Genomic DNA, 26,457 nt, shown 5'->3' with positions numbered 1-26,457 from the left:
TCAGTTGGCCCTCATCAGTTGCATTTATTAACACATAAAAAAGCTATTCGAATTGTCTTAATGCACAGCAGTTACAAAATCTAAACCGTGACTCGTAAATTTTATTAACAATCTGTCACATTTTTTTAGTGTTTGAACATTTTTTTAGACTGTGACTCAGCAGCATGATTAATTCCCGAATTTGAAATGACTAATATTAACCTTACGTCATCCAATAACCGCAAAATTATGTATGTTACTGTCGTAAATATTGACAGATGGCGAAAGCATCTCAATAGAAAGAATATCAAGATATTTTAATATTCACAGCTTGTCTTCAAAACAAAAGCATCCACTTAGGTTAAGATATTGCGCTGATTTTGGTAGCAACACTCCGGTTCCAGTTGCATCATTCTATCGTTATCGTTATCTAAATTACTCAGAAATATCTGAGGGCATTTGTTCCTCATTCTGTTCTCATAAAATAATGCAACGAGTATAATGAGAAGTAATGAGGGTTGCGCGAGCGAATGTACCTCGTTTATGTTACGGACAAAGCCCCACTCCTTCAATTCCACTTCACATTTCGTTTCGCAGCAATGGCAACAGGAGACTCGGGTCTCCGGAACTGGGTTAACACAAGCGCGCTACAAAATGGCGATTCCAGCTGACAACAATGTGGTTCGTTCCACTTTCTAAAGGCGTTTTGTATTTCTTTTAAACGTAGACTCGTGTTACCCTTTGTATCTGGAAGGGAAATTACCTGCCTTAGCGTTTTCGTGCCTTCCTTAATGCAAACTGGAACCGTAACCGATATTTGGGTCAAGTTTTCCTCGTTCCGGCGTCTGTTTTGTTTTCGTAAGTGGATAAATACGAAAGCTTAAACGGAATATTTAATCTCATTATTTACATTCTTAAATTCTCAGAGTTCCTATAAAAGGTCGTGAGTTCTGATTCTGGAATGGAAAGGTGTTCCAGATACCTCGAAACCGTTCATTTTTTTTAACATTAAATCTAAGAGATATTGTCGAATATACCATTAATCTTAATTTAACTGTATCCGAAACTGAGATAAGATATGCATTTGTTTTGTGTTAGTTTTCCCAAATAATTCGAAGTTTATTTTAAATTTTTTTTTTTTTTTTTCTAAAGTTTAAGAATTATGAAATCGAAATTTGATTTCTTCATGCACGCTGTATAAGCTTTCGAAAAATGTGGATGCAGACTTAATTTCCTTATATACCGATCCAGACATATAATTCCTGTTGCAAAATTTCTGTAATAAAGTACAAAGTTTTATGAAAATAACTTCTATTGAGGGTAAAATGGTTTTATAAATACAAAATTTAATTATTTTATATGTATCCGTTTCAACAAAGGATTCAGTTATAGAAAGGCTGATTATGCTTTCACAAATTAAATGCGAAATATTTTCTACATTTACGTGCAATCAATAATTTCATATAATCCTATTTTACACAAAATGAAGCGATTATCTCTAAATCAAGTATAACTTTTCTTTGCACTTTTTTCCTGGGTCTATTTGAAATTACTTATCAAACTAGGCATCGAAAGCTTAATTCGTTCTGTGAAGTTTCTTGGATTTTGCCCTTAAAGATATGGAATATTTAGTATTTAGTTTCTAGAAATATTATGTACATTTTACTAATAGGACATTTTGCTCTATGAGAAATATTTATTGGAACTTTACGTTCAGAAAACGCTTCTATCTCTCGTAATTGAAACTGTTTTCATAAAATTCTGTACTTATTTTGAAAACGTTCGCAACTGAAGGTGCATAACGAGGATCAGTATTTAAGAAAACAAAATCCTGTAGCCATCTTTCTTGAACATCCTGTGTAGATAGGAATGTCTACGTGTTTAAAATTAAATTTTCTTTCACAATAGAAAAGAGCTCCCCTTTGACTGAATGAGTAAGTCTGCGAGCACAGATGTTTCGACTCAAGCTGAAATCCGAGCGAACGGGCTGGTTGCATGGAATCTTCATAACCTTCTCCATGTGCAACGTTCGCTATAAGCCTTTCCCTTAGAAAATCCTCTATGATGGCATCCCCTCTTACAGGAGGTTAACTCTCTTGTTGTTGCTAATCCTCATGTCCAGCTTCTGCTCGACGAGATCCACGAGTTTATTCAACTTCAAAAAGTTATAGACTAGCATAGGAAACTTAACCAAGTCCTAGTAGGACAAACCCAGACACCTAAGAATACGTGACGGAGAAGCCTGCTCATTGTTACATTTCGGACAAATCGTGTGTGTTTTTTGACCTCACTGGAAGGCAAGGCTTCTTAAATAACCACTAAGAAAGCGGGAGAGTGCTGTCCGGGTGCATCTGTCACAGTTCATAGTGAGAAATCCGCCAGGGGATTCAACCTGGTACCAAGAGTATGCCGGAGGGACAAGCCAAGTCTTCAAGCCCAACTGTCTTGTGCTTTGCCTTAATTAATTAATCCAATTTAGTCTTCACTATAAAGAAGTGAGGCACGCATTTTTTTCCCCTGGAAGGGGGAGAGGTAGGGTCTTAAAGAACATTTTTATTTTTAATTAAATTAATTATTTGACTTTCTTGTTGCATCAAAAGTTACATACGCACTTTCCACCGACAACGAGGCAGCTGGTTACCTGAGCTTTCAGCATAACGACTGTCCCTGTGGTTGTTTGTCTCCGTCTCTTTCGATGGAAAACTTTCCACATGCTTTGGATCCGATTGTCTTTTACGCCTCTTTCTCTACCATCAACTATCTAAGAGGACATTCGGCTCGACAGCATTTTAAATTATAAGGTATTCCCCCCTCTTTTCTGCATGCCTTCATGGTGTAACGGTAGCACACTCGGCGCGTATTCGAGAGGTCCAAGTTTGAGTCCCGGCGAGGGCATTCTTCATTGTTCGTGTTTCCTAATTCAAAAATCCTAATGACTGTACGAAATATGAAGTTAGGCACTTATAAACAGTCATTCTCTTGCCAGGGATTTGGCACCTGGCTTTCCAACGATCGTTTTAACAGGGCGGCTTACATACGCACTAAATCGTTGCCTCAGTTAGAAAAATCGTTATGCAAATATGTAACTAATCTTAAGTAAAACAAAATTTACTTTTTTTTTCCCATTTTGCCTACTTAAAAAAAAAAAAAAAAAAAAAAAAAAAAAAAAAACCTTTGTGTGATATTTAAGGATAATTTAATCTTCTCCCAGTAAAACTTTTTTCTTTAAAGAAGTATGCTTGATTAAATAATATTTTACTTGCAGAAAAATTAGAAAAGAACTTTAAAAGAAAAATCTTTGCGACTGACTTCACTCCTCTAGAAAGTAATTCTTTTCTTAAATGACTGCAATGGAATTTCGTGATATTCCGATCTTGTAGGTTTTATAGCGCACTAGTACTTATGTTTTCTTTTTAAACATGAATTATAAATTTAAAGATGTTTAAGTGTAGAAGATACTTAAATATTAATGAAATAAGATTTGCATCTGATGTTGACAGTAATGAGAGAAATAAAAAGTAACTATTTTATATCGCTAAGTGATAAAGAGCTTGTAACTTCTCCCTTTCCGTTCTCCCGCCAGAATGCAAATCCCGTTCCCGTGTATTGAAGGTTAGGGTTTTCAGACTGCCCCTCGTGGTCACGTTACTAGGTTTCTGTTACATTGTTTAGATATAAGAGTTTATTTGGATGTAAGAGTTTCTGAATATAAGAGTTCTTGTCGGCCTGGCATTATAATTGCCGATATTTGAAATCCCCGCCGGTGAAGTTTTTGGCCAATTTCGCGTTCAGTTGCTTTATGTAGCTTTTGGCTACTAGTTATTTAAATTGAAGGTTTAGATTTGACTTACTAGATATTCCCGCCATGAGTGCTGGCGGAGTTGTAAGTTGCCGAGTACGAGAAGGTTCATCTTATTTAGTTTGAATAAAGGATCTTTCACACCCTTCCTAAGTTTCTGTGGTTACGTGTGAAACTCTTTTATCTGATATTTATTGTAGTAGCGATAATGATGAAAATAATGGTTAAGTAAGTGAAGACAATGCAGCAAATTCAAAAGAAAATAAAAGAATATAAGATTTACTAAACCAAATGTCAGAGACATTTTGGAAGCAAATGAAGTTTCCTCATACATTAAACGATAACACTATAATTGAGGAAATTGTTAAATAAACTTTATAAATCTCTGTAATATGTATGTTCAGTATACTGTACAAAATACTTTTATAGAAAATTTGTATCGATATATATATATTTGTCATTTCGTAGTAAATTTAATTTTTCGGGTTTTATGTATGAAAAAAAAAAACTTTAAGGAAAATAGTTGAATTAATAAATAAAAATAGCTTGCAATAAGACAAATAATAAGGAAATATGCTGTGTAATAAAAACTTGACTATGCTGTTAAAAAAAAAGTATTTTTGTGGCCACACTTGGTCCCAGTTATGACATGTTAAGAGGCTTTCTTTAGCTGAATACGAAACTTTAGCAGAACCTGTGAGGGTCATTTTCTTAAAGGGAGAGATGCCGTCTTAGAGAGCATTCCAATAGAACTGACTCGTATTCATGTTAGACAGGGAGGGAATGACGGAAACATCCATACAGCCAGGCCTTTCACCAGGATTTGAGCAAGGTTCTAATTGCCACTTCAACTGCCATATCCTGGTAGGCTTCTGGTAGGCAGGTACTACGAAGGCTCGGGTTCTAGGCAAAGTAAAGTATTTCATACAAATAAATTAATTATCCACAAAGAAAATACAATCTACAGTCTTATTATAACCAAATTAATTTTCCAATAAGTCATACGCAAAGACCCCGTTCAGTCGAATTATGCATCTCTTATTTTGAAAACGAAAGGCTAATGATAGGAATTAGTATTCCTATACCGTATAGTCCAGCGTAAAACGCGCACTTTTAATACAAAAAATTACATCGAAATTTACGGGTATAAACGATTTTAATATGAGGAAAAGATGAGCATACAAAAATTTGATTTCTACATGTACCTAAATGCTATTACTGGCGATTTTGTAGGACCCAATTCGCAACACTTTCTACTAGGATTAAGCCATTTTGTTACCCCTTTTTGCAGCCCATTCATTATTTGGCATTTCATTTCTTCCACTCAGATATGGAGCTTTCACCAACATTAAACATCCTTGCAGCAGCATGATTTCCATTTTTTCACAAATTGAATGACTTTGCATTTGAAACCAGCACTCTGTTTGTTTCGTTTGGTAGGAGCCAAATTGACTACTAAAAGGAACTCTAGATCAACCGTATTTCAGCTAAAGCAAATGCGATTTAATAAAGCCTTCGATGTTCACTTCAAAATCACGGCTTCAAATGGCTACGGAAAGAGAACATCTGACTCCTAATTCCGGGAGTTCATTCGGATCAGAAGTAGATTCGTCTTCCAAATTATTTCCCTCCTTTGTCCAAACCCTAGAATAACATTCTTGTTCACACCTGCACTGAATGTAACCCATTGTCTTTGCAGAATTATTTACTCCCTCGAGCATCTTCCCCCACCACATACTCTTCCCGTTATCGCTTGTCGGTTTAGTATACAATGCTGAAAAGCCTGCGAAAAATCTTCGAATGAACGACTTCAAAAGATAATAGCATCAAAGGTGCGCGCTATACGGGAAAATATATAAAAATAAAACCTTAGTATAGAAAAATTGTTTAAAATGACAGATGCGCGTTATACACATGTGCGCGTTATACGGCGGAATATACGGTATATTGAATTCTACTTTGGCTATACGGAAATGCATGTGATTATTAGACACATTTGTTGTCCTTTTCGAAACTGCTAAATTAGGTAAATGCATATAATTATTTCTATCGTAATCGTGGATTCCAATTTTTTCCTGATAAAGAAAGTTATAAATAATTTACTTTCGTTCAAAATAAAATTTCGTGATTGTTAAATTTAACCGAACACTGAAAAACAGATGAACCGAAAGAAAAAGAACGGTGTCACAATGGGTTCGTAATGAGTCCGTAACCGACTAAAACTATTAAAAAAAATTCCATTTGGTTTAGCAATCGATAACAATCAAGCAGCGTTTTAATTTTAGTTAAATAAATATTTAGATGCTTTTAGATATGTTTTCCGGTTGAATGGATTGAAATTTTTTTTAAAGAGTGTGTTAACTGTGTTGAAACGAACCAAAGCGGAACTAAATGCCGTCATGTCAGGAAATCTGAAATAAGCCTGAATCAAAGTTTCAAGATCAAGTTCCTGACTTCAATACGCTGAAAAAATATACAAGATAATTAATTAGCCGTCGGCATTTTTTCTATTGCATTAGGAGCGAAAAAGTCTACTGCTTATTTGGCATTTTTTTTGTTTGTTTGTTTGTTTGTTTGTTTGTTTGGTTTTTCCTTTCTTTCTTTTTCTTTTTTCTTTCCTTCCTTTCTTTTTAGCCCAAAGGACGTTAGCCCAAAAGGGCTAATAATTTCGTTATGGCATTTTCAGTTGAAAACTTTAAATGTCAGTTCACTTTTCAAACTGTTGCCACCAAATATTACAGCCTTGTATTATATTTAAAGAAATTAGACAATGAAGAATCTGCATAAATGTATGTATGTTTCTCGCTCTGTGATAAAACGACGGTGTCTAGAGCCATCCAATTTTGAATAACGTACGTTTCCACTTGAATATATGCGTTTGGAAGCCCAAATTTGGAATTTGTTTTATTATCTATTTCATATTTTGTAAAACTTTAACGAATTTTTTGATTAACAAACTCGACGATTTTAAAGCGAGCAATGGCAACACTGTACGGAAAAAAAAATATTTTTATCTCCAGCGCGAAACTGTGTATCGGAAATTCTAAAGATACGCTCATTTTAAAATTATTTTGAGATATTGTTGTTGAGTTGAATTTTGTGGTTTAAGTGCAAAGAATAGGATATTTAATAAATAAAGGTAACACACAAAACGTTAAAAAAAAACACCCTTTTGGGCGTAATGTAAAATCTGAAAGCATTCAGATATGGTGTGTGTGTATTTACTTTTTTTTCTTTCCTTTCCTTTTCCCCCAAGAGCTATTTTTCCTTTAGTTTTTATACAAGGGGTGACCACAAAAATAATTTTGATGGTTGGTAAATTTTGCTCTTTTTGAAAGCTTAGCTGTTCAACACTTTTTGACGCAATCATTACCATTTCCGAGCAGCTGTTCAGCTGTTCCTGATGACACCTTTCCTATTCTTAGCTTTTCTTACATAGAAGTCTCCACTTTCGGGAATATCCGAGAAAATCTGCTGGTGCCAGACTGGGAAAATTAGAGTGAAGCTTTAACCATTTCGATTTCTGAAGCTCCAATAGCCAAAATGCGTGAGTTTTACAATCCATGGGGCAGTGTTTTGAAGAAATTTATCGACTAAACGATAGTTGTTTTGGGAAATGTTAGAAAATTAGTTTTCAAAGGATATATTATTTACATATAATATTTGAGTACTTGAATTATTTTCTCGAGTTAACTGAACTTAACTTTCTCACATGTTCTTGTTGCAGAATACTAAATGCTTGGTTTCTTTTTCAGAATCGGACTGAACGGTTTCGAAAATCCAATGCGGGACCCTAAGACTGAAGATGCCAAAAGACACATCGGTCACGTAAGTACCTTATTCTTCTCTATCGGATTAGCAATAACGAATTTATAAATAACTGTACTAAATATTAGGGTAAAATACTGTTGCGAGCTACTGGTTCATGGAAATCTTTTCAATAACTACGCCAAATGAAAAGGAAGAAATTGACAATAATTTATTGTAAAAAATAACGACTCATAGCAAAGCAAACAGCTGTAAATATCTCAAAGAGAACACAAAGATGATAGAGAAAATTGACTTTAACACAAGAACTTCATAACACCTTAACACGGAAAGGAGGGAGAAAATACGTTATATAGCCCCCTTTTAAAGGGCAGTTGGGGACGATGGGACTCGTTCGCCAAATCCTGAAGGCTTTTTTATGTTGGAGATGTGAAAAATGTCCAATGCTGTCGCCGGGATTCGATTCCGGACCTGTGTAACCAGAAGCACACTCGAAGCGTATTCGGGCGTCACCATCGAGATAGATCTCGATGTGTACCTGAATACTCTTTGATTTGAGTGTGCTTCTGGTTACACCACGAAGGCATGCGGAAATAAGGGAGAAAAGGCCGTATAAGTTAAATAGGAAATCTATCCAGAATAATGGTAAAATGAATCAGATAATTAATATATCATCAAATTCTTATTTATAGTAGTGTGCCAAGCTGGCTTCTCTTATCACCAATAAGAAAATGAGTCAAAATATATCGCAAAGCCGTATAAAAACCAAAATATATCGAGGTACGTAGTAAGTGAGATTAGAAACATCTTTTGTTAACTACAGCAGTACTGCAAATATTCATTAAGATTTATCAGTTGGATGTATTGTTGCATTATTAAATATTACATCAATTAGACATATCACTAAAAAGTAAAATAAGCGTGTAAAGAAGTAAAATATATAATTTTTAATGTTTTTAATGCTGTTAATTGTGTTAAAAAATGGCAGTATAATTTAAAAAGTAAAGATCTAATGCAAACGCCTAATAGTAACACTCTGAGAATTGGATCTTTGCCTAAACTCAATTAAGATCTTATATTTCGTGCAATGCAACACTTGCTAGGTTGAATGAATAATAAATGCGCCTGGTTAGAGTTCTGTTAAGTAACAGTAACTGCCTCAAATTTTTGAAAGACATATAGGGTTTCTCTCATTAGTTAACCCAAATTATTAATCCCTTCTAATACAGTCAAGCAAATTATCGCTCCTTCTGTGAAATTAACTACTGCAGTAGGAGAAAACTTAAACAACTTTATTTATTAAAAGTTTTCAACTAAAAATATGCAAGATTTGTATTTACAATCTAAATCTTTGTAGCTTGCGAGATATCAGTAGTAGAGAGGTGACTTTAAAATTTAAATTAATTCAGTACTGGTGACTCGACAGTTTAAACAGTCTAACAAGCGCTGGCTCAAATTATTACGAGTGCGATTACTTCGGCTAGCAAGATGGCTAAAGCCGGATAACTAAGTAGAGAGCTGGGCGAGAGAAAAGTACTACGGCGAGTGTCCTTGCTAAAAGCTCTCTGTCTAGCCTTTCAAAACCTCTGTCGTGAATTCTCATTTGTGAGAGCTAACGAAATGTAACGGTAAAGTGGCTTATAAAAGAGGTTAATTAACATAAAATATACTCTAGAGACACTTCTAACGTCAGAATTATCTATCAAAAACAGAAGCAACTCGAATACATTTAAATGTTGAAAAACCCAGAATACAGATCTAAGTGGCATCAAATACAAACTGAGAACTGACTGAAGAAGCAAAAGTTTGAAAAATAGAAACTTACCCAAAAGATACACTTTGCAAACGAATAAGTTGGGAAAAAATTCCAGGAGAAACTTTAATAAAATGTATATCTATAATGACAGAGAGAGAAATTTTATCAGGCAGCAAAGGATTTTGCATAAAATATTCATTTTCTCCTGCCTTGTATCGGGTAATGTTTTTGTTTAAATGGCATAAATGTATTTTTATGATATGTATTATTAATATTTTTTGCATAAACCCCAAAAAAAGAAAAGAAAAGAAAAAAAGGGAAAAAGTAAAAGAAAGAAAAAAAACTTTGTCGCAACACTCTTGCATAGTATCGCATATCGCCACTAAGTGAAGGAAAAAAGAGGAAAAATATCTTTGAAGCAAAAATCTTTATAAATCTTTTCTTCTCGCAAACAGACAGTACCCTCCCTCTTTCTCTACCTATGCTTAAGAACATCTCTTATTATATGACATTTCACTATAAAATACGTGATTTTGTAAACTAAAAAAAATTCTGTTAAGACAAAAAAAAAAAAAAAAAAAAAAATTAAATCTGAAAGTTTTCATATTACGTTCAAAGGGTTTTTTTCAGCGTTTTGTGTGTTACCTTTATTTATTAAATATCGGGTTCTTTGCACTTAAACCACAAAATTCAATTCAACAGCAATATCACTAAATAATTTTAAAAGAGCATAGCTTAAGAATTTCCGACACACATTCTCGCGCGCTGGACCCCGTACAGTGTTGCCATTGCTCGATTTGAAATCGTTGAGTGTTCTAACCAAAAATTCGCTAAAGTTATACAGAATATGAAATAGATAATAAAACAAATTCAAATTAGAGCTTCCACATGCCCATATTCGGGTGGGGCAGTACCTTATTTAAAATCGGATGGCTCTAGGTGCCGTTGTTTTATCATAGTGCGAGAAACATATATACATTTATGCAGACTCTTCATCATTTAATTTCTTTAAATATAACACAGGGTGATAATATTTGGTGGCAACCATTTAAAAAGTGATACAGTTTTCAACGCAAAATGCCAAAACGAAATTAATAGCCCTTCTGGGCTAAAAACGTTATTAAAATGCAGAATTAAGCAAACATTTAAATGCATGTGTTGTTATGATTAATATCTTACGTCATTAAAAGATTTGATGCTTTTAAATCTATACATGAGAATAACGCAATATTTATTCAACAGTTCAAAAAATAGAATAACTAATGTCTTATGTGTGTGTGTGTATGTCATTATGGCAAAGCCTCGAGGGCTATCTGCCTAAGAGGAGGGATGCCTTCGTGGAGGACTTTCTAAGGGAAACTGGCTCGTATACACGTTACACATGGGGAAAACGCCCATGCAGCCAGCCCGTTCGCGGGATTCGAACCTCGGACCGAACTGCCAGTGTTCAGCGACTTTTACCGCTCGGCCGCTGGTGGGCCCCTAATGTCTTATGAATTGCAATAAATAATTCTACTTATACGAAATTAGTGTGATTTGCATTTTGAGCAAATTTCATTTTATTTTTGTTTTTTAATGAAAAACTGGAATTTGCGTGCCTGACGTTGACACCCTACGACTGGATTTCAATGAAAGTAGCATAATTTAATTTGACAGTACTTAATTTAAAAAAAAAAAAAACTGCACACCATATTAAAATTAATCTTTTACTTTCTGTGTTGAAAGCGATTGTTGCGACTGATAGTTCAACCCGAGTACAGTCACCCGCGTGGGTTCGAACCCCTGCCCACGTGGACGGTAGGTTGCCGCCACCTACCTTACAAGGACAGAGTTCTTTCTCTTCCTAGAATAAAGATTGAGGCAGCGCTAGCGGGTGATGGGTAGGGCATTAATGATAGTTTGTTATCTGAACTGCAGATTCTCACGGGTCAGTCGTCCGTGGGATATGAAGACCTCCAGCAAAATCGTTTTGCGTTTCATCTTTCGATTTATTGGTATCTTATTGCTATTAAGATAGAACCGAGATAATGGCAACTGTAATTGATTCGGTGCAGCTTGTTTTGAATGAAGATTTCACGGCAAAAGAAATTTTTCTGTTAATTTGCTTTAAATATTTATTTTGGGGCTAGTTTTTAAAAAAATACTTAATTTATTTTTCTCCACTTATATGATTCCCACAAAAGAACGTAAAGAATTATAAGTGATATGTGCTACGGATTTAGATTTAATCCTAAAGGTTAATTTCATGATATAGAAATTTTTATCAGGTGCACCAGAATTGGAGGCGAAGGAGGTTAGATATCAACATTCCCTAAGCTGAGATTTCTTTAGTAATCTTTTTCAATGTCAGTAATTTGGTATGATTGTGTAAACTTCGGAAAGTGTGGTATATATCAACTATTAAATTCAATGGAACGTGAATATAATAAGGCTAATTTGAAATGCGTAATAGCGCCGCACAATGGGCTTCATTTAAACCAAATTTAAGGAATACGCTTTAATAAGCAGGTTATTAAAAGCCAGTAGTATTTTCAAATTACCTTTGCAAACAATTGAGCACTAAATAACGCCAAGATCAAAAATAAAATAATTCGCGTAAAAAATCTCAGAATGACATTTTGAATACATGCCTAACTATGCTTATGACTTGGAAAGCTTAAAATGTAATGCAAGATAAGGAGAATACGATATAAGTGTTCACATGAAATAAAAATTTACGGAAATGGATTTTCAGGTATAAGCTAGAAATTGACACGTTTATATTATATATATCAGCAATGTGTATTATCATCCCCCTATAAAAACAAAAAATATAGCAGCATACAAGCCATAACAATTTCGCAGTCAATAATATTGAATTCTAAATTTCTTTAACTTTCCGGTAGGCCCGTTAAAAGACCCACAAGAATCATCAGTGACCCGCGGCCTGCAGTTGGCCATTTCTGATTTAACTGTGGAAAGAAAAAGATACTCACGGATTTAAGAAAAAAAAAAAAAAAACTAACTCTCCCCGTTAGATCGGCGAGATCAGAAATTGTGTGAAGGTAATCCACCTGACGAAAACCTGATCTGATGGTGTTTAAAAAACAAAATCAAAGTGAATTAGATCAACAAATGGTCCGACAGAACCATTAAAATGAGAACTAGTGCTGCCATCTGTATTATATTTCAAAAACCAAATTTTGCAATTTCGAATTATAACGTTCATTCTGCCTACTATCTTATCTGAAATATGGCCCTATAAAATGCGCGATGATTAGATTACGTTGCTCTGCTTTCTCTTAGTTTTAACATTTTTACTATTATTCATAAATTACACAGTCTTTATTTATAAGTATAAAAATTCTCCACTTCTGTATATCAACCCATTAAAGAAATCATAGTTTGTCTGACTGTTGCCAACGCATTTTTGAAAAATATACTGTAATTGAGAATAATCAGTTTGTCGATCTCTAGCAAGAGGTCAGTAGCTTCGCTTGCTGATGAGACTTAATGACTGCGGTACAAAGTTATTACAAAAGGCAACAGATTGAGAGAGTTGGAAAGCGATGTTAGCATCGTCTGCCCACGCGACTTGGTTATATTACACAATGCAAAATAAGAAGAAAATAAAAAATTGCATCCGTATTCTTGTCCCTTTTTATTTTTATCTCTCATTATCTCACTGAGAGGGGGAGCTGTTTGATTGAGGTTTTGATTGAGCTGTTTGACTGAGAGGGGGAGCTGTGAGAAGGTGGGTTCGTTTTACTACCGTCCTTCTGGAGGTCAAAGAATCCGCGTCCACTTCACCTCAAGAGAGGATCACTGTCTCTTAATTCGTTTTTTATCACATGTCTTTATTTAAGGTAGCACGATGCCAAATGCATTTTTTACACTCTTTCCTAAGTCTAGGTAGTGTCAGTCAGTTAACAAACAAATTATTAGATTTCTGGCTCTCCAATATTTTTTAACAGTGTATCTGAATTAGTGCAGAACACTCGAATAAATTCGTCGTCCTTGGTTGTTTAGAAATGACAAGAAGAGGAATTGTTCAGTCCATATCAATGAAAGTAAAACGAGTAGGTAATTGTGGTCCACATCTAGGTAATCATGACAGGTCAAAAGTCTGAATTTTGCGATAATTTTGGATTAGATAAAGATCTGAGTAATTTTGAGTTAAAGATTAGTTGGACCTATGTGAATAATTCACACATAAATTCTTTAGTCTACATTTTGTTTAGTTCGTCTAACCTATCTTATTATTATATTGTTATCATTGAGTTCCTTTCGTGCCCTTTTTAACGTTTGTGGGGAAAGGTTCTCTGAAATTCTTTACCTAAATAAAGAAGAAAGAACATTTTACTATAAAAATAATACGTATGTTTATTAATCGAGAGTTTCCTCACTTGATGCTTGAACTAGACCATCATGAACCTTGATTGTTAAAATTGTTCCATTAAAGATATACATTTATAAAAAAAAAAAAAAAAACTTTTTTCTTTGGAAAAAAACTGTATAACAAATTTCTTCTCTTAACACTAAATCTATATCGCACTTCAAACTTTTATTCTATGGATTTATGCATTCCAAATTTAATCGCTAGAAAAGGAACGTAAATCATTATGACAATACCCTTGGGGAAATAGCACAATGTAATTAATATTTGCAGTAACCAACAAGAAATTGTATACCAATACATTTTTCGCCAGATTTCTTTGTGTACATAAGAGAAAGAGACTTTTGCTGCAGGAATAATCTATATGATATACAAGAGTTGAAGGAAATGTGGCTTGTGTTGTTAAAATTTGATTTTGGAATTTCCTATCCCAAGTTTAAATTTGAATCTTATATATACTTATTATACAGGATGTGAAAAGTGTTTATTGCTCAGAAACAACGAAATTCGTATGAATTATATCGGAATAAATTGTCAGTTTAAATCATTTTGAGGTTCATTATTTATAGCTATTACATTATTTCCTAATTATTTTAAATTAAACAGATTACAGGGAAAAAAAATCCTGATCCCACTGGTTCTGGTTCTTTCAAAAGAGAACGATTTCTCGTCGAATGAGCGATTATTTTGTGAGTATCAGGAAATTTCATCATATCCGATAATCAAAATCGCTAAATCTACTTTGTATTGCATTTTAGAAAACTGTATAAATGATCTCCGTCATATAATAAAACTTATCCTTTGATTGATCTCTTTTCTTGAAGTGAGTCTAAGCAATTCTCACAATCAGAACCATTTAAATTCAAATTCTCATCATTGAACGCAATTTTGTTCTATTCCTGGCCCATGGCTATATTAAATTATTTTCTTTATGATGATCCAAGGTGAATCAAGTCCTTTTTCTTCGCATTAAGAATAGCTACATTAAGTCCTTTTCTTTATTCTGAATCCATGGGTGAATTAAATCCTTCTCTTCTTTTTAAATTTTGCTTTTATTTAAAAGTCCTTTTTTCTATGATTTTTGATCAGATGGAAGCAGTATTTCATTTTCTGACGAAGCGTGTTCTTACAGTCTTTCAAACTACAGTGCAATGTAAACGTAAAACCCTTATACCTGGAGAAGACGGAACTTGAAAATTATTTGCAATTAAGTCGTTTATTTGGCAGTAAGTCTCCCTCGTTTGACTTCAGCAGTGAAATGCGGTCCTTATTATTATTTGTCGTATAATCTCTTCAAATTTAAGTAATGAATTTTAAATAAATTTAAAGAAAAGCATCGATTTACATTTCTTCCATAGCTGAAGCTAAATTAAACAGCAAGGTGAGAAACAATCTTAATCAAAGATATTTCTAGAAAGTTTTCTTAACTAAGGTAATATTATAGCACATTCTCTAAAAAACACAAATATAAATTATTAACTTTCTTTAATTTACTTTTACTTGACGTGTAAAAACCATTTCAACTCCAGAAGATGTTTTTGAACTTCAGAACTTCAGATGGGCAATCGATTTCATGATTTAAACTATAATAAAACTCTAATTATCCGAGGTATTGTGGACTTGCAATACCTCGGAAATTTGAAATCCAGTTGAAATGAAAGACAGCAACCAGCTCAGATAAAAATTTCAGGGCACAAAAATAATTTAAATGATATGCTAGCATTTTAACCCCACCTCACATCGGAGAATTTAGTTTTCCATATAAACAAAGAAAATTGATACTTATATTTTTGTTCTTATGTTATGTACTTATGTATTTGTATTCACACGTATGTTTTTGTTCATCATATATTATAAAGCTCATATATATAATCAATCGTTTTAGATATAAAAATGTACATTATTGCAGTAGTATTTAATTATGAAATGTTTATCTCGCATTAAAACTACAGATCGATTTTTCCTGTAATGTCTTCTGTTGCCATAACATAAAAAAGTAGATGGCTATAGCATCATATTAACTTCATATTATAGCTATATATTTAGTATTCAATGATATTGTTCTTGTGACATTAATTTGCAGTGAACTCGGTACCATAGCCATTAAAAAATGTTAATGTGTTATGAGAAATTTCACACAAGTTAATGCTTTAAATAATGCCATGATTCAGTTGATCGACATTGAACTCTATTTACAAATTAAACAACAAAAAGTATAGAAAATGTTAACTAATTCCAAGACTTGAATAAAATTAGTTTTTTTATATTCATCAATTCAAGCCAAATATTTAACATATAAGCATAAAAGGCTAACTGCATTCCCCCTCTGAAATTAAGAAAGCCCCTCCAGAGCAAGATTCTCTTGGTTGAATCCCTGGAAGTCCTGTGGATTGTGATGCTGCCATCTATTGGCAATAATATTAACTATTTTGAACAAATAGTGCTGCCATCTGTTAGATGTGTGAGTGTTTACTATAAAGCTGTTGTCAAATTGCAGTTTAAAACACACCACCGCAGATAACTTGAAATCAATTTACGCCAAAACTTGAAGAATGTAATAAATAAATTTCATATTTGCAATAAATTTAATTAATTATTTGCTTATATTTTATAGGGAGTGAAAATTAAAATGGATGATGCTGGAAACATCATCATTAAACGGGCTAGCAAAAACGGAGTTTTTGTGAAGGATGTCAATGGTCCTGAAGAGAGCTGTCTTTCATCAGATATTCAACGGCTACAGGGACAACTAGAATTAGAAAAGCCTGTGAAAGTAAGAAGGATTCCAAATTATTTTAAATGACTATTACAATGTTCATTTCTGAAACATTTTACATGAAATTTTATTTTTGTCTTATTTTTATACGAGAACTTAAGTATTTATATTGAATAAATATCTATTAATATGCATCATCAAAATTATCGAACTTAAAAAAGCGTAATTAATTATTATTAATTAAACATGCGCTGAAAATAAAATTTTACATACTAATTGACATAAATTAAATAATTTTATTTTAACTATTACTGTTATATACTTGTCTACGCAGATAAAAAGATGAAATAAGAATTAAAATTTTAAGTATGCATCGTTCCATTTTTAAGATCTCATTTAGAAAACGCGGTTAATCATTTTATACGCTTTAAGTGATTACGGTAATTAAAAGGTATAATTATAGTTCATCTTCCAGTAAGCACGAACAAATCTGAATTATGGAAAAAAATCATCGAAGTTAATGAAAACTATTGCTAAATCTTTATTTAATGCAGGTTTGCTAATCACTTCAAAAATCCTGCAAGTAAGAGAAATTAGGGAAAATCAAAATCTGATCGAAATTACTGAAAATATGCATTTATTAAAACCTTATTTTACAATAAAGTTTAACAAACTTTAAATTCAATACAAAAATGTATTGAAATTACAACTAGCAGATATATTAAAACCGTGTTTTAACATTTTATTGAAAAATATTATAAAAAAACAGGTTAACTGATTAATCACTCTTGTGAAGTGAGAAATACTATCATTTCACTCAGTTAGGCAGACTATCGCCTACATCGAATACATGTTACATTAGGTTTACTGCACGTTTTTTGTAATAAAAGAGTAAAATTAATAATAAAAATTATAATATAGATAATTTGATGTCAATTAATGCACATTCTAATGTAGTTAACTTTCGGTAAAAAAATTCTATAATTTTTCAAAAGTGTTTTTTTTTTTAAGCCCAAAGGACGATAGCCCAGAAGGGCTATTAATTTCGTTTTGGCATTTGTAGCGTTTCACTATAAACGACGTTTCACTTTTCAAATTGTTACCACCAAATATTAGAGCCCTGTATTATATTTAAAGAAACTAAATAATGAAGAATCTGCATAAATGTATGTATGTTTCTTGCATTGTGATAAACCATCGGTACCTAGAGCCATCAAAATTTGAATAGCGTATGTTTCCTCCAGAATTTGGGCATCTGCAAGCACAAATTTTAAATTTGCTTTATTATCTATTTCATATTTTGTAAAGCATTTATGAGTTTTTAATTAAGAAACTCAGCGATTTCAAAGCGAGTAATGGCAACACTGTACGTAATATATATATATATATATATATATATATATATATATATATATATTACGTACAGTGTATATATATATATATATATATATATATATATATATATATATTAATCTCCAGCGCTCGAGACTATGTATCGGAAATTCTAAAGAAATGTTCTTTTTAAATTTTTTTGTGATACAGCTGTTGACTTATATTTTATGGTTTAAGTGCGAAGAACGTAATATTTAATAAATAAATGTACACACAAAACGTTAAAAAAAAAACTCTTTGGGGGTAATATAAAATCTGAAAACTTTCAGAATTTTTTAAGCAGTTAATGAGAGAACTCATTTTTGTAAGTTGATCATTCTTTATAATTTCATCATAATTCTATCATTCTTTTATCTGTCTTATATTTTTCTGTTCAGTGCTTTAACCATTCCCATTTAAAAGCATCCTTGATTTCCGAGAATTTTACTATACCTCGTTCTACATTAATTGAAATACTTCAACTGTGTGTATAAGTTTGTAAATGTTGAAATAGATGAATAAAACTTAAAGTAAACTAAGAACCGCGAATAAATTAATATCATTCCATATAATTGCAAAATATAAACTAAAAAAAATAAAGACTGACAGTTTTATTAGTTTTTATGAAACTTACATTAAACGTAAACAGAAATTAGGAATATTATGCTAAAAATCCAAAATGTTATTATTATGCCGATTATTCCACATACTATATTCATTGCATAGGCAACACACTAAACAAAAGAAGTGTCTTTTCGAGTTTTAGGCTCAGTAAAGGAAATTAATTAGATCTCAAACTTAGATTGGTTGCAACAGCATTTTCGTGCCTTTTCCCATTTGCGTGTTAAATACGAATCAGTTTCTTTCTGAAACCTCCTCCACTGAAGTGTATCTTTTAAAATAGATTGTTTCTACAGAAAGTGGCTGTGTACCTATGGCAGATTGTAATGCTATCGATATGGAATTGTTTTCAAAAATCATGCCTGGACATTTTTATTTCTTATTATTTTCGCACAACGAGTAATTACTTTAATCCATACGATTATAAGCAAGTCAGACTGGTATATAAGGCCAAAAAATGGATTTCGAATCACAGCGAGCCTGAATCCATGAACTCCCGAATTAAAACAGAGTACTGTTTTTCACTGAGACGTACTAATAGCATTTTTGCTATTAATAGGTTTCAAATCGTAACTCACATAAGAAAATTGTAAGTAATATGGTGTATACCGGAAAACATCTTAAATACATTAAGTAAAATTAATTGATCTACGGTTAATGATATAGAATATTTTTCTTTCTCCAGATGTTCGACATGAAAAAGTTCCAGCAGAATATTTCGAAAGAGTTACGGCGGGCGTACCCCGACCGGAGGAAGCTGGAGACCCAGTGCATCTGCGTAGTCGCTTTCGTCAAGGACAACGGGGAGGTCCTGGACCTACCCTGCTGGGTCATGATCATCAACATAGTCGCTCTAGACATGCTCAAGTCCAAATTGCCACCTAGTGAGTAACTCATTCGTTTTTACTTGAGACGAATGGCAACCGTAAGATTCTCATCATTTTCTTAATGTCTACCTTAAAAGGAAATTGTACCCAAAAAAATAAATGACTGAATTGGACAAATTTGGGTTGAAAACAAAGTTGCGGGTTTAATTCTTCAAAAACTGAGGACGATCCTTCGAGAAACTCTAATATACATAATTTTCTTCCTAGTTACGGTTCACAAGAAATGTCAAGATTTAATCAGATAATGGCTGCTCAGAATCCGTGAATTTCATGCTTTTACGTTAAACTGGCTATAGGGGTTCATGAATATATATATATATTTGCCTTATATAGATGAGCTGTGAAATCTAGCACAAAAGATTTTTGCTAGGATTTTACTGAAATACTAAATTTAATTGAATTTTCTGCTGTGCATGTAATAATAGATTTTTAAAAGAACATTTTATTATATTTAATGTTTTAATTTACAGATGTGTACTGAATTTTAATTGGTAAATAACTTAGGAGATTATGTTGCATTATATTTTTGGTTAGCTGTCTTTTTAATAAGTAAAGCTGTTTGTGAAAAACCAGTAATGTTAGTAGATACTGCATTATTTACAAGCTGCCTACTTTGAATTAAAATAACACGCCGGATAACGGTTATAAAAGCAACAAGAACAAACAACGAGCGAAATTTTTATAAATTTGAAGGGCTAGCTTTGAAAGTTTAACTATAGAACCTACTTCTTCAGCTGCAGAAGTGCAAATGACGAAAGAGAAGCCCAGAGTTTAAATGCTCAGGCGATTATAATAAGAGGAAGGAAATCAAACTACTGGCGCTGTCTGTTGAAGAAAAAGGGATTTCATAGTTGTTTCCAATTTTAATCGGTAGATGGAGCCGGTAGCTTGATTTCCTTCCCCCTTATTATTGACTGAAAGAACTGTGAAGAATGAAAACTTCTCACCCGAGAAGAAATTTTGTAACCATTTTCAAAATGGTCGAAATGTTAGACTTATATTTTTAATGCCATATTAGTTCTTTCTACATGCATTTCCAGTCTTTGTTTCAACTTTAACACTTTTTCTTCAGCAATGATGCCGAAGAGGACAAGCGCGCCTAATCTGGCAAGTATATTCGAGCGTCCTTTACGTCAGCAGCAGGGCAACCGTCTCGCGGATGAAGACCCTTATAGTCTACCAGGAATGAACTCACGCAATTCCATTTACGGAGTGCTAGGGGAACCTAAACCCCCTAAACTGCCACCCAGGGACATACCTAGGGTTCCTGTGCCTACGGTAAGTAGAAAAAATCATTTGCTGAAAAATCATCATGAAAATAAATACGTTATCTAATTAGTAATGCGTGCAAAATCTAATCAAATGTGAATGAAACTCGCCAGCCGTATGCGGCTCATTGATTATGATCGTTCTGAAAGTACGTTGAACTATGAACTATGCTCGTTGGCTCTGAAGTAAATCTGAAATTGAAATAATAATAATAATTAATTAATAAATAAATAAAATGAGATATGCAACTCTTGTGACATCAAGAGTTAAATCAAGAGTCCCTTTTTGTGCGATATATATTTTTGGTGATCGTGTGTGCTTAATGCATGATATAATTAAAGAAAATAAGAGTAGACAATCTCCTATAACAAAAGAATATATTAAGTACTAAATTACAATTTAAATTACATTGCAGAGATCAACGCAGAGCTCGGAACACAGTTCGTGCAAGCGTCGCGTACACTTGTCCGACGAGAAGTCTGAGTGAGTAAAGATGTCGCTTTGCTGCTCCGATTAAGAACTGGATTTTACACGTGGCGCCATCTCATGAATAGAAGTTGAAGTATCTGTCGGAACGCCACATATTGTTACGAATTCTGCACATATGTAAATAGTTTTAGTGAAATTATGTATGTATGTGTGGTTTTTTTAATATATATATATATAATGTAACATGAAATTCTAAAGGGGAGATGCTTTGTCGGAAAAGTAAGAATACAGGAGCCAGAAGGTCAAGTCTATTTAACATTGAGTAAAAGGCTATCTCACTGAATTGGCGAGGAATCGCCAAAAGTAGAAAAATTTGGCGGCATTTTGCTCCCTCTCCTTTATAACTGTGATGGGTACTGTAATTGAATAACTATAAGTAATCTATTTATTCAACTGTAACTGTATCTGGCCCTACTATGCCTCCCAGTAATTTCGAGAAGTACTAGAGATTTCTCGGCGGCCGGGGGAGAACTGTATAAAACCGGAGAGAGTATCAATTTGATTTTAGTAGTTGTTACTTCAGAGCTAATTTGGAAGCGCTGAGATATTCGTTTTAGCTTCGCTTTTCAGATACGCTTCAGATACGCTTTGATAGCGTTGCATTTAACATTCTTAGTAGTTTGAAGTGTAACTACTAATTTTTTGAAATAATTGCAACAGAAGGATCAAGGGCATGCCGTCCGATGCTCATGGGAGATAAAACAGAGCTTGCTCTATAACATTGTGCCAGTTGCAACCGATAGTGCGAAAAATATAACGGAAAAAAAGGATTTAGCCTTCGACAATTCAAAGAATTGCTACGTGAAATGGAAAATGGTTTCTCCAGTATAACAGTTTCGAAAGCTTTCCGGAGACTATGTAAAACACTTCGCATCTCACACAAATGAAATTAAACTATTCTTCGACAAAAAGAGTATTTAATAAACCTTAACTGAAAGAAGGTCGCAAAATGTTTATTTTATGATAGATTTTGCATCACAACTCAATCAGCGCAGATGTATTAAATTTCAGGGGGAGGAAAATATTCCTTTTTCAACGGCAAGACAAATTATTCGTTTGAACACAAGTTGATTCTATTCATCGAAGATTTACAGATGGCCACGTTAATTACTTTTCCAAAGTTGTCTTATATAGTTGAGACATCTGTGCCTTTATTAACAAAGATTATTTCAAGAAAATGGTTTTAAATATGAAAGAATCTTTTTGTCAAAGATTTTAAGATTTCGGAAATGATAAAGATCTGTTATAACAAATTCTCTTAATACCCAATGTAAAAACGTTGCATTTTTCTCAGTTTGATACTGATACGGCTAATTGTAGATTACAGTTGCTAAACTTGGCAAGCAAAGACCTAGGGAACTCCAAATTTTTACGTCCTGGGTACTGAAATTAAATAAATATATAAATAAAAGAACAAGGAAAACTACAATCTGATTTCACAGCGCAAAATGATGGCTATAAATGAGCTACAGAAAGCAAAGATTTTTCAGTACTTGAAATTGTCTTTTGGACGAATATCATTAACTGGAAAAATCTGTTGGTGTTCTCAATATCTTCGAACCTACGTATTTTTGTAAGCAATCATCTTCTAACATGAATTTCCTTAAATATCAATGGAGCAGCCGTAACCTGCAGTGGAAGAAATAAAACATATCTGAGGATCATTTAAAGAATTAATTAAATAGCTTAGGCTTAGTTTTTATTTTCGTACGTTGATCCTCGTATTAATTTTGCAGGAAAACTGAACTATTATATTTTCAGGCAAAAATCTTTTTAAGTCACAGTTTACTTTAAATACTTCTCGTATATAGAATTGTAATTTCTCCTCCTTTTTGTTCAGTGCGTCGCACTTGGTTTTAGAACTAAGAATGAAACAAAATCCCAATTTTCAAATCCATTTTTCAAATAAATTATGCTATTATTTCATATGTTTCCCTCCCTTTATTTTTTTGAAGAGATCGCTGTGTCTTCTTCCTTTTTCAGTTCACTCCTTTTGAAATTAATTCACAATTATAACAGCATCATGCGAGGAATTAAGGCAATAGCCAAAAGAACACATTTCTTTTTTTTTTTTTTTTTTTTTTTCTCTTAAAAATTGTTTAGTAAATCTACAAAAGTCTAAAATCTGCTTTGAAGGAATGTATTTTTCTGAATACAATAAGTATTACTTATTTATATGATCTTAAATTCACTTAGTGCGAAATCGAGTTATTCTACTACTTGCGCAGCTGCTGCAAAGTAAGTTAATAATAATTAATTTTTTTCCTAAAGAATATTGATTATATTATCTCCTAAGATTAATTTTAGTAGAATTATCTTAAAAGTGTTAATACATACTTAGTAAGTTCAATTTTGAAAAATGTTTTAAACTAACTTGAATGTAAATTGTTAAAAATGTTTAACGGGGAATTGAATTAAATCATGAATAACAAAATTTCAATTGTAAAAAGAAATAAATTAAAAGCAAGTAATTAAATTAAATGCAAGTAATCATTGTCATTGATCGGAAATTAGTTGACTTTTCAAGGGGAACAAACCAACTCCCGTTCAATGAACAATAATTAAGAAATAAATACGAAGGTGTTTCGTCCTTTACTCGAGCAATGAGGCGATGCCAAACTGGCAAGTCAAGCTAGGCCAAACATTTCCGTGAATAGAATTAAACTAAGTATGGATTCACTCTTTTAAGATAATTCTACTAAAATTAATCTTAGGAGATAATATAATCAATATTCTTTAGTAAATATATTACTTATTTATATTTATACTAATAAGCAATAAGCATTATTTATTTTTATTTACATTACTATATTATTTACAAAATCAGTATCGCTTTTATATTAGTCAAATATTTCTATTCAAAAACAGTATGACTACTTCTAAAATTATATAAACACTAGTTATGGTAAATCTGCCTATGACTCCTCAGTTCTGAAAATTTTAAATTAGGCACCCCACGACATAGAGTTTGGTCCCCTTCCCTGCTAAATATTATTAAATCTAAAATTCGCTGACTCAATTTTGTCTTTTGATCAGCTATTAATTATTTATTTTGCTTATAGTGATGATGTATGAAATCAATAGTAAATCAATAGTAAATGTAATCGGGCTTCGTTAGGCTAAAACGAGAGAGCACACACACACACACACACACACACACACACACACACACACAAAAAAATCAGTTACTGAAAATTCGAATTAACGAGACTTTCGGCAAATCCTACTGCAAAAATACTTAGGACTACACGTAGATATACAAGTAAATAGAAATCTGTTTGAAAGTGATGATGGAAAAAGAGCTTTGTTTGTATTTAACATAATTATATATATATATATATATATATACATAATGTTAAATACAAACAAAGTATATATATAATGATAAAATACGATGCCTACGTTAAGAAAATGATTGGCGACCTCAGAAATGACTATTCTAAATTTTATGTTCTCCCCATAAGTTCATCTGTTCTCCCAAATTCGAGATGCTCTTTCTAGGTTACATAATGCCGCTTGCAAAAGGAAACTAAACCTAAAATTAATCAATCGCAACTTAGCTATATATATGCACCTATATAAATGCTGCTTTGCGAGCAATAACGTCACTTCTTCTTCTTAACTTCTCCTGTCATGCAACACCGCTACGCTTATTTGTCTAGGATGATGTCTTCCTTTTTTAACATGTATAGAGATATATTAGGATTTTTTGGAAGCCGAAGAGATGAAAAATTATCAACGCCTTCGCCGGGAATCGAACCACGGACCTCTGGAATACCGACCCAGCGAGCAGAACCACTACACCACGAAGGCACGCTAGGAAGGCGAGAGAAATACCTTATATACTCCCCCTTTTAAAGGGCGACTAGAGTTTTTAGGGGACCCAAACGCCAAATCCTGAGTGAGGAGAATCATCGTCCAACACCCTTTTAGTTCGGGCGCGACTTTAGGATTCTCCACTGTGTAATTCTAAGTTACTATTGAAAGTGAAGAATCTTAAGAACTGATAAGCGAATAATCGCTTGAGTTCGTGTGACAGGAAACAACAAGACAGAAGGGTAAAAGAACCCTTTATTATTCCAATTAAAGTTTAACAAAACTCCGTCTTGGAGTTGTATAATAAAGCCGACACTTGGGCTTCAACTTAAGAGAACAAGAATTAAACTAAACTAATCTTAACGAAAGAGATATAGCCGAAGCTATCAAAATTCTATCAGAGTGACCTTAACTTACCTAATTGACTGCGAAGCTATCAAGGGCCTAAAGTACGGCCGAGCATAATAATAGCTTACGGGAGAGGAGCCTAAAAAGACGGACGCGTGCAGCCAGAAAATCTGGTATCTCTCTCACTAAGACAGAAGAACTTCGCGGTTAAATACCGCTGTAGGAAAGGAAGTTTAACTCAAAATTTAAATGTTAATAAAATTAACATAATTCTTACACATGTGTACATAAAAATTATTGTATTCAACTATGATCGAAAAGTATATTGTCTACAAAGAAATGATTTGATATGCGTGAAAATAAAGATTATTCAAATTCAGTTTTGTTAGTTTCGTCTGTATGCCTTCACACTGAGCCATGTCAACTGCCGGATATTCAACTAGGCAGGTTTCAAGCAGGGCGCATTAAAATATCACACACACGCAATGTGTGTGTGTGTGTGTGTGATTACATATATATGTTACGGTGAAACACCGAAATCTGGAAAATGTCGACTTTCACCGGTGAATGTCAACATTCACATAGTCTCTTGGTGTACGTCCGAAATACACTCATGTCCATAAATTAAGGATAATGCAAAATCAGGCAAAGGAAGAGTTAGAAGCAAAACAAATTTGACTTATACTTATTTGTAAAGCTTATTTATTAAACAAAAGGTAAAGAGCAAAAAAAAAAAAAAAAAAAAACATGCTATATGTTTGATATTAAAAAAAATTAGCGATTTTTTTCTCCCTGGAGCAAATTACAAAAAAAAAAAAAAAAAAAAAAAGAAGAAGAAGCCTATTTACAAAAAACCAATATTACATGTGTTTGGTATGATTGTTAATACATTGTACGTGTCCCAGGCAATGTAATACAGTCCGTACAACGCCTAGGCATGCTGAGTATCAAATTATCGATCTGATCTTGGGGGATATTACACCACTCAAAAAGAAATGCTCTCCGAAGTTCCGGTAGACATGTAGGAGAAGGTTGACGGGCTGCAACACGTCGGCCAAGCATGTCCCACACGTGCTCTACTGGATTCAAGTCCGGTGAGAATGCTGGCCAGTCCATACGAGTGATATCCTCCAATGGAAGGCATTCGCTTACGATGTTTGCGCGGTGAGGACCGGCGTTGTCATCCATAAACACAAATTGTGCGCCCATGGTGCCCCGAAAGAAACGTACATGTTGCTCCAGAATGACGTCCCGATAGATTTG

At 33.2% G+C, this 26,457-nt stretch overlaps 1 protein-coding gene across 2 annotated transcripts in view; it reads left to right on the top strand.

The window, feature by feature from the left end:
- Positions 1-26,457, top strand: part of LOC118186149 (uncharacterized) — a 204,207-nt gene that overhangs the window by 164,162 nt on the left and 13,588 nt on the right. For both annotated transcript variants that reach the window (XM_035356194.2, XM_085823454.1), the window contains exons 4-7: positions 7,534-7,606; positions 16,292-16,450; positions 19,071-19,269; positions 20,345-20,550. In XM_035356194.2, the coding sequence (XP_035212085.1) occupies positions 7,534-7,606; positions 16,292-16,450; positions 19,071-19,269; positions 20,345-20,550 (637 nt within the window). The remainder of the gene's footprint in view (positions 1-7,533; positions 7,607-16,291; positions 16,451-19,070; positions 19,270-20,344; positions 20,551-26,457) is intronic.

This window comes from Stegodyphus dumicola, chromosome 9 (genome assembly GCF_044657685.1).
Source record: "Stegodyphus dumicola isolate Sdum_Otavi_A_Nest chromosome 9, ASM4465768v1".
In the NCBI taxonomy this organism is placed as follows: domain Eukaryota; kingdom Metazoa; phylum Arthropoda; class Arachnida; order Araneae; family Eresidae; genus Stegodyphus; species Stegodyphus dumicola.
The sequence above is the reverse complement of the archived record's forward strand: the minus strand, read 5'-3'. Positions and strand labels throughout refer to the sequence as shown.